Source organism: Toxorhynchites rutilus, chromosome 2 (genome assembly GCF_029784135.1).
Source record: "Toxorhynchites rutilus septentrionalis strain SRP chromosome 2, ASM2978413v1, whole genome shotgun sequence".
Classification (NCBI taxonomy): domain Eukaryota; kingdom Metazoa; phylum Arthropoda; class Insecta; order Diptera; family Culicidae; genus Toxorhynchites; species Toxorhynchites rutilus.
In genome coordinates, this window is record NC_073745.1 from 301,419,189 (window position 1) to 301,429,348 (window position 10,160).

A 10,160-nucleotide genomic window follows, 5' to 3' on the forward strand; every position below is an offset into this window, starting at 1 on the left:
CCGCCGGCTTAAGCCGATATCCTTCCATTGGCGGATTAATCTCCATTAAGTTTCGTCTAAGAACTTTCTCTTCGGCATTGAACTTAAAAGTTGTCTGTACCGCCAAACTGATTATGGCATGGATGCACACACATACAGCCTCCTATTGATGATTTGATTGGTGGTCAAGATATTCCCCCTTATTCCGCGTGGCGAATGACGTGTGATGACTCAAGTGACTGCATTCCCGTAGGCGAATGGCTTGACTATAGTTCGTCACTATGTGAGATTTGAAGTCGTGTTCTCATTTGTTGTCGACTCTAGCGTCGAATAGGAGCTAAAAAGTGAGGTGGCTTTCAGAACAATGTGGTAAACTTTGCAATTTCACGTCACTCGCCGTGTGGAATAAAGAAGATTGTCATTAAGGTTGGGTAAATATTTAGATGTCAACTGCGCGTATAGGAATTTCGCTCCAAAATATTAGAATTATTATTCCAAAAAATATAGAAGCACTAATGGTAGCGAAAACAATATATTTACTACGCGAATACACTTACGAAAACTTCATACATGAAATTGTTTGGCTTAGTACAATTTAAAAAAATATGCTGTAAAAACCTTGGTGGGCTTATAGGAATTTCTACCACGTGGAATTTTTTCCAGGTATCGTGACATCCTTCTGCACGTCGCTCAATTGGAACCTGCTGGCGATGATCGTGGAGCAGTTCAGGGAGCGTCTATACTTCGGCGTTCAGCAGGATTTGCTGGATCTGATGAGAATACCCAGCTTGAACGGACAACGAGCTCGACTACTATTCGATGGAGGCATTACGGGTTTAGTAGAATTAGCCAATGCGGACCCGTTGACGGTCGAGAAGATCCTGTACAATTGCATGAGCTTCCAAACGGAACAGAAGCGTGCAGACGAGGATGAATTCACAGCGCGGAAAAGAATGAACCTGCGGAATCTATACGTGACAGGAAGGGCTGGTCTTACCATCCAGGAGGCTGCCAAGCTAATGGTCAAGGAAGCCCGAACCTACATCCAACTCGATATGGGTGTTTGTAACCCCGATTGGAATGATAGCACAGAACAAGTTGAGGAAGAAAAAGCAGCCCCTGTGGAGGTGCCAGAAAGCGAAAATCTGTTCTCCCCGGAACGGAACGACGAGAAAGCGGAACTGCAGATGGGTGAAAAATTGGAACCCGAATCCGAAGCGAAGCAGCCTTCGGTAGTGTCATTTGAAGTATCCGAAGCGGATAGTAACCGTGACATCGAATGTTTCCACAACTCGCTCATAATGAATTTCTCGCATATATTGGATTATGACAAGGAATCGGTGACACCGGGGGGAAAATATGACCGCATCCAGGTGGTGGACATTTGCGTCAGCAGGCCTCTGTTCCAACGTTTCTGCGAAGTGCTACAACAAAGCAGTTCGGTCAGCGTGTCTTTTGCGTTTTGTAGCTTTGGCCGTTCGAAGTCAGTTATCGGTGCTAATTTGCTGATAAATCAACAGCAGAGCAAAAGCGAACAAGATGAAATCGCCAACAGTTACAAATATGTTTTCGGTGATCATCTGTATCTCAGTGGGGCAGCGCTGACGTTTCAGGAAAGCGGCGACGATGAGCAGAACGGTGCTGTTTACTTTTTAGATTTCAGAAAAGACGACGTGATAGATTGCGACACGAAGCAACAGTTGATGAGGAAACTGTTCCATCGGGAGAATGCCACGGTGGACATGTTCGATGCGAAGGATCAGCTTAAAATGGTCCACCGCAGTGGGTTGCTGACGCTAGATGAAGAAATACTAGCTAACATGCGTGATCCGAAGGTGGCGAGCTGGCTGTTGCAAGCGGAGGATAAAGTCATTCCACTGCAAGCGATGGTAAGTGAAAAAATATTTACTGATTCGAAAAACATATTTAAACAAATAGTGATTTAAGCCATTATCCAAGTTTTGATTCCCACTCTTCAAGTGTTCTACTGAACATAATCTTTTTCCAATTTCTTCAGGAAAACTACGACATCTCGGAATGGAAATTTCACACATTTTTTTTAGTAATGTAGGACCTCACTGCCCATGTTTGCATAGGTGACGTAACCACCGACACCGCTCAGTGATCTAAAATGCTTTTTTCTTGTTTTTAGCTGAATAATCTGGACTGGAAACAATTTATATTGATTAAAGGGTGTGTCACATCAAATTGCATCACGGAAAAAAACGCTGTAGAAATTCGCCCAGTAGACCGATCCTTTTCAAAATTTTAGACAGTAAAATAAAAACTATTAAACAACTTTTGGCATTTTCTTTTTATTCGTACTTCGAGCCCAAGCCCGTATGCTCGCACCTTCCTCTTTACGCCGTCCATAAGGTTCTGTACAACGTCAGGTTGTAGTTTTTTTTAAACAGAAATCCATTTTCTCTTGAAGTCCGCCTCCGATTTGACAACTTTTGGGTTCTTCCGGAGGGCCTGCTTCATAATCGCCCAATATTTCTCTATTGGGCGAAGCTCCGGCGCGTTGAGCGGGTTCATTTCCTTTGGCACGATGGTGACCCCGTTGGCTTCGTACCACTCCAACACGTCCTTTGAATAGTGGCACGAAGCGAGATCCGGCCAGAAGATGGTCGGGCCCTCGTGCTGCTTCAATAGTGGTAGTAAGCGCTTCTGTAGGCACTCCTTAAGGTAAACCTGCCCGTTTACCGTGCCGGTCATCACGAAGGGGGCGCTCCGCTTTCCGCAAGAGCAGATCGCTTGCCACACCATGTACTTTTTGGCAAACTTGGATAGTTTCTGCTTGCGAATCTCCTCCGGAACGCTGAATTTGTCCTCTGCGGAGAAGAACAACAGGCCCGGCAGCTGACGAAAGTCCGCTTTGACGTAGGTTTCGTCGTCCATTACCAGGCAATGCGGCTTCGTCAGCATTTCGGTGTACAGCTTCCGGGCTCGCGTCTTCCCCACCATGTTTTGCCTTTCGTCGCGGTCAGGAGCCTTCTGAACCTTGTATGTACGCAGTCCCTCCCGCTGCTTGGTCCGCTGGACGAATGAACTTGACAAATTCAGCTTATTGGCGACATCCCGGACCGAACTTCTCGGATCACGTCTAAACTGCTTAACTACGCGCTTGTGATCTTTTTCACTGACGGAGCATCCATTTTTGCCGTTCTTCACCTTCCGGTCGATGGTTAGGTTCTCGAAGAATCGTTTTAGTACTCTGCTGACCGTGGATTGGACGATTTCCAGCATCTTACCGATGTCCCGATGTGACAACTCCGGATTCTCGAAATGAGTGCACAGGATTAATTCACGACGCTCTTTTTCGTTCGACGACATTTTTCCAAATTTACGAAGCATGGCCAACGTGATCTATACACTCTTATCTGATTATAAGCGAAAGCTGAAGATATAATTCCTAAAAATTAAATTTCTACAGCGTTTTTTCCGTGATGCAATTTGATGTGACACACCCTTTAATCTGTCTCTATTCAATAAATATTAACAGTCAAAAGTGACCCGGAGGGATTATATGATTTTTGTTATTTTAATTCAATAGGAAAACACAGTTGGCGCTTACGTCAACCATGCATACTTGGGCAGCTCAGAAGAGACATAACAATTGGCTTCCTACTCTTCTTTTTGCATTTTCTTCAACCAAACAGCAGGGATTCCGAAGTACGCGAGATGTCAGGTTCCCAAACGATATAAAGTTTCTGAAGATTATTTATCCACGCTCGTAACATATGTTTTTCGTATCATATATTCTATGAATAATTACATATGGTTAATATAGTACAATATTATTACATGTTTTGCAACGGAATATATGCCTTTTTTGTTGATCTTTGTCATGAAAACTAGTTCAAGAGCATGTACCGTGAGTACATTATGTGGAAGTGTTTTTTTTTTCAAATATTATTGGCAACTCTTAAGAATTGGCTAATCAGCAGTCTGGTTTTGACAGATAACTGGTCCGGAATCGACCCCTCTATTGTCTTGTCTCGTCTCAGCGTAGGACGGTTTTTCCGACTTGACTCGCCGCTCACCTGCTATACAACGCAATAAACAGCATTATTCTATTCAATTCCATTCGGAAGTTATCTTTCTAGTATGGTTCCTTTCTTGATGTCACGTTGCATCGAGAGAAAGAAACTATATAATGAGATGGACAGAAGATGAAAAATTCAAAGGGACGAATGAATAAGTAGTTAGTTGTTTGTTTTAGCGAGGCTTGAAACTTTGTGGTTCATTTGCCCCTGAAATATGATGAAAGACTGTGCTATGGAATACGTTTACTGCTTCCCTTCTGATTTGAAAGTCGATTTCACACATGTCACGTATAAAAACGTATAAAAATAATCATCGAGAGTGAGAGATGTATACATTGTCCGTTTGGTAGTAATTACGATTTGGCAGTCATCCAGCTAACAACTATTCGGCGGTGGCGGCGGAGATGCCTTCTATCATCATCAAAATATTTCCGGCGAATGAAAATTTTAAATACAAAGCCTTAATAAAACAAACCAAGATGAAGTGGAACCAATAAGGAATGAGAAGATGTAGTGCTACGACATTACCCACTATTCTTATGCCAATCGGCCGCTAAAGCAACTCAGTTCGTCCCGCAACAGAGCGTGTTGGTAGAAAAAACTGGTTAAATAAAAAAATATGGGCTATTTTTTTTTTTTTTGAAAGGATTGAATATACAGTCAGACTTTTTTTTGTGCGTAGGGAAAAAATCGCATAAAAAAATCGTGCAAAACTTCACCAGTAGCTTCAAAAAATTGTGTTCGGTACACAATTTCAAAAAAACTTTTTTTCTGCGGTAGCTAGGGACCGCATAAAAAAAGTTTCCCCCAAGAAAATAACTCAAATCCAAGCCGTGCACCATTCGATTTCCTATTGTTTCCCTGCTTTGCGATGGGACAGTTTGCCTTTTCAGTTGCGCGTGTCTATATTGTGCTTTTAGTTGCATGTCGAAATTTATTACTGTTAGAAATCATATCATGCGCAACTTAGAGCATTTGATGGAAGGATGGGAATGATTTGAAAAGTGGATAATTTAGACGCAAATATGCTTTTGTCGCACTGAAATGCATAAAAACCATCGAAAAAAAAACAAAATGGACGATAATTTCGTTTAATATGCTTTTTTCATATACCGCACAAAAAAATCGCACAAAAAAAACCGCACAAAAATAGGTTTTCCTGTAAAAGGTTTGAACAAAATCCGAACAATTTTGTTCGGTAGATCTTTTCCTCATGGTATTGCTGAATAGAAGAATCATCGTAAAATACATAATATAAAGAAATGCGTTGAAGTTGGCCTAATTTAATCGTTACACACCTTATTGGGGCCGTCTTTCGGGCGTTTCATATCTATTTCCATGGACCATACTTTTTCCAGAAATTTAGATTTTATAGATAGATTTTACATCTCCAACACAGAAAGAAACATCTCAGAGGATGCAGAACGACAATAGCAAATCCGAACCGAATCTATAATGTGGTGACGACAAAGGCGAAATCAATAACAAATTTTTACCTTCAGTTTTCCACCGAAGAACAACTCTCAACGCTGAAAAACACCTTACGTCAACGCCCCGGAAACAATAACTAAAATCACGAAAATTAAATGATCGATTGCAAAAACAAATAAGTCATTCACGATTTATCAGTCAAGTCAAGGCTAGAGGTGAATGAAATGAGGAAGCTTAAAACCTCTATAATTCTAAACAACATCATTATACCAAACACATTCCTGAATTTACAGAAGCTCTCTTCAGCCAAAAATAAATATAAAATAGAATGTATCAAAACAACTCTTCAGTCGAAAGTTTTAGTGGCCCTGAAAAGGATCGATGGGTTTTCGTTGTTTTGAAGACGCAGCTGAAGATGGTTGATTCATGATTCATTCTTGTTTTCGCGAGAACAATGCACGCGCTCAGAACAATACACGTAACGCACTCAGTATGCATCGCGACATTCGTCTCGTAATACACACAATGCGGCTCCAGGTGATTATATATTTGTCCCCCACTACAATCTCCACGGTAAGAAAACCGACGACGTACGTTCTATTTAATATTTCTCTTCTGCTTTGATTCTGCTCTACACTATGCTTGCTTCTTGCATATTCTGAAGATGCATTCCGTGGCGAGAAAAAAAAATGCATAGTAGCAAAATAGGAACTGAGATTGGCCAGGGCGAGCACAATATTCAGAGAACGTTCACTGATAGCCAACGATAGCATCGACAAAAATGCACTTTCAAGCAGGTACAGGATTTTTGTAATTTCAATAGTTTGCTTTCGAAGCAGTTCCGAGCTATTGAAACAAGTGCATTACCAGCATTACTTATATATCTTTTATCTTTCGAATGAAGTGATCGACATACCACTTTGATCAACTGACAAAGAGATATTAACGCTCAAAACTTTGCACCCCAAGCGTAACGCTTTCATTTCAGAAACTTTAAACTTACACACCAGTTAGATTCAAATATGATGTGATGCCGATATACGGAAGCACTCTTCGCCAGACGGCATGCAAATCGACGTGGTGCCCTCAACGAACGAAATTGCACCATACTGTGCGATATCTATTTTTCATTTTTCCTTAGCATTGAAGAAAACAACTGTATGTGTCACATCAGCATTGAAAAGACTGACTTATAACTGGAGCGAGACGACTTGAATGATGATGATGATGTTTCGAATTATAGATGCTTCAAACTCATCAGTTTATTCGCCTATAGCCTTGAAAAAGATCAATTTGGAAAACTAAACTAAACACCGTGAGAAAGGTCATTTCGAGAGCCTCGCTGTCGTCTGGTCGGCAGCTAGATGATTGATGAATTGTGAAAACTGTAATTTGGAATAACGACTGGTTTGTTTATACCCGCGAAGCTAAAATTGCAATTAAATGTTGTACCTCGCTGATACAAATTCAGCCACGGCAACATGATAGGAAAATGTGTATTCTTCCAATGTTCCTTCATTTAAATAATATATGGGATACGGAACGGTAAAGTATAACGTATCGAAGAATTTCCGATTCGATGGGAATGCACACCATAAAAATCCGTTCAGAGCTAAAATAATTTTTAACGTTAAAACTATTTCATAAAAAATTGACCTGTTTTCTGATCTGGTATCAAAACTGCATGAATGGTGTTGTTTTCGTTGTTCCAGTAACTTTGCGGTGACTTTGGTTATTGAGTATGTGGGGGAATATCCCTTCGAAATCCTTCGATGCGGTTGAATAGCGGAAATCCAAACACTCGATAAGGATTGTTGTCAAAAATAAAATTCAAGACACGTATGATAATTTGAATGACAATGGACTTTAATTCAATTTGACAATGACACTGATTCCAAACGATATTTGATACATAAAATTTGTTCTAACGACATTCAGCGATTTTGGCTATGAATCCTGTCCGATTCATCTCCTATGTTCTCTTTTTCTGGTTATTCTTCTTTCCATAATGGATCCAATCGACCAAAAGCTTTCTATCCTTTTGACGTAGGACTATGTCTTTGATTTCTATATAGGGGGGTCACTCTACGAAAAATGTAACGTTTATTAAGGGTTTTCAAATGCATATTACGCAGAATCGTTCTTACGATGTATGTTATAATATATATCATTAGACGGCAAATTTATCCACATTTTTTTTCGCCTGAGACATCAACAGTGGAAATAATAAAACAAATGAACAATTTAACAAATAAAAGAGGTATGTTTTACGAGCGGGTGCGAAGGTAAATCATGTGTTATGCATTCTTTCTTTCAACTTCGTCCCCATGAATGTTGTATGTAACCCAAAATTGCGTGCAATGATTCGTTCTATCTAACAAATTAGCAAGGTGTTAAAGTAATCAGATGCAAGATTTCATGCATCACTCAAACTTCATGCGAGAATTCATCAAAGCTACGAGGAAGTTGAAAATACTCTAGATTTCGTGATATTTTGAGGTAAAATACACATGAAATCATGAAGTTGCTTTATTTTTAATGAATAGCTATGGTATTGTGATTTCTTTCCATTGTCTTATTCTTATTATTAGGCATCGAAAGCAGTAGCCTTTTCTGTGAAATAAGGTTCGTTTGCACACTATCACAATCATGTGGTATTGGTTCTACTGCTCAATCTATCATAGAAGGAATCGAATCATTAAGAATTATGAATATGAGTCATCAAGAATATTAGGGAGGCAGCGATTATCATGCGAAGATTTATTGAGATATTAATATTCTTGATGACTCATATTCATAATTCTTAATGATTCGATTCCTTCTATGATAGATTGAGCAGTAGAACCAATACCACATGATTGTGATAGTGTGCAAACGAACCTTATTTCACAGAAAAGGCTACTGCTTTCGATGCCTAATAATAAGAATAAGACAATGGAAAGAAATCACAATACCATAGCTATTCATTAAAAATAAAGCAACTTCATGATTTCATGTGTATTTTACCTCAAAATATCACGAAATCTAGAGTATTTTCAACTTGTTTTTTCGTTTTTATTCCCCATAAATTTCATATTCAATGTAATCAATGACGATATATTTTTTACCGATTCACATATACTAACATTCCAAACTGTTAGGTGTCCCACTGATATTCATTAATCATTTTCAATTAGACAGTTGAGTAACCTGCCAGAATCTTATTGTCTTTCTTTTTCGTTATAAGCCGTTTGAAGGTTATGAGCACAAACAACGAACGGCCCTTTTCAGGGCTACTATTTAAAGTTTCAAAAAAGTTAAACTAACAAACTTCTGAACAATGAAAAGAATTACATTTAAAATAACCAAGTGTTCTGAACAATCACAGTCCTACGTCAAACTTCCGTCCGTGCCCCTAGGCTCAGACCCTTCTACTTTTTTATCCTCCTTTCGATTTCTCCCAGATGCTTCTATGGTTGCTTGGTCTAAAAAGGTGGAATCTGCTGCGATGTAGGAGGATGTTAACTCCTGATCAGAGTACCTCCGTGGCTCTACTAGTTGTTGGTCTTGCTTTATCGGGAATAAAACTCCCATAACCGATCTCTCAAATGTCTTTCAAAACATAACCATCTGTCCATGGAGACTCCAATCATTTCGTATTGTGTGTAGACGCGTATGGACTGCAGAGTTGAAAGCCTCTCAAAAACAAAGAGCCAAGTATTGTGTAACCTACTCACGCGTGTGAAATAATTGCTCTATTGAAACTACTAAAAACTTCTTTGGGAAATGTTGTTGAAGTATTTCATTATGAACAGCATCTTTTTTGTCAAAATGAATATCTAGGAATATTACTTTTCCACCGTCCATTTTTTGTTAATATCTCGGAGGTAAAAAAGTTAACAAAACTCTGAGGATGAGCCCATACAGTTCGAAAGTTCCGAGAACACAATGATTCAAAGTGATTTGTCATCCCTTTTCATTCCAGGTGGAACATTACTGTCCCGAGATGTCTTCACTGTGTCAACTTGCCGGTCGTTGTCCAGGATCAACCGCTCCGGGGCTAAATTATATGAGTACTATTGATGCCAAGACTCGGTAAGATCGTGTTTCTTACCCTATCGTTTGACGTAAAATAATTGTACCCATCACATGTATTATCGTAGATGCACGGTTGAGAGTTTCCTCGTCAGCCACATGATGCAGTCCCAATTGCAGCAGTTCGAGCCTAACATGTTAGGAACCTTCACGGGACGGGAAATGCCCATCCAGGTAGCGCTGGTTCGAATGGAACTGGTTGGCTTTCCGGCCGACAGCCACAAACTGGAGCATCTGATCGAACGGCTCAAACAGGCCAAGGAACAAATCAGTGTCCGGGTGCGAAAGCTGAACGGTGGACGCAAGCTGGATTTCGGCTCCACCAGTGAGGTTGCCGCAGTGCTGAAAGTTCCCCGCGATAGGAATGGTCGCACCAGAACCACCCGCCAGGTGCTGGAGCGGATCGATTCACCACTGGCGGCGCTTGTGATCGCCTATAGAAAGATCGAGAGCAATCTGAGTCGAACGATTGAGCCCCTGCTGCGGGCGATCGGTACCGACGGGAAGCGGATATGTGGCAACAGTTTCTGCTTCACGTCAACCGGGCGAATCACAATGCACGAGCCGAACCTGCAGAATGTTGTTAAGGACTTTAAGGTGAGGGTACGGTCTGTGAAACTTCTTTGA

At 40.5% G+C, this 10,160-nt stretch overlaps 2 protein-coding genes across 2 annotated transcripts in view; both read left to right on the forward strand.

The window, feature by feature from the left end:
• LOC129767021 (uncharacterized) overlaps positions 1 to 10,160 on the forward strand; it is a 478,091-nt gene that overhangs the window by 444,322 nt on the left and 23,609 nt on the right.
• Positions 1 to 10,160, forward strand: part of LOC129769881 (DNA polymerase theta) — a 33,729-nt gene that overhangs the window by 22,066 nt on the left and 1,503 nt on the right. The window contains exons 5-7 of the mRNA XM_055772390.1: positions 643 to 1,868; positions 9,424 to 9,533; positions 9,602 to 10,130. Of these exons, the coding sequence (XP_055628365.1) occupies positions 643 to 1,868; positions 9,424 to 9,533; positions 9,602 to 10,130 (1,865 nt within the window). The remainder of the gene's footprint in view (positions 1 to 642; positions 1,869 to 9,423; positions 9,534 to 9,601; positions 10,131 to 10,160) is intronic.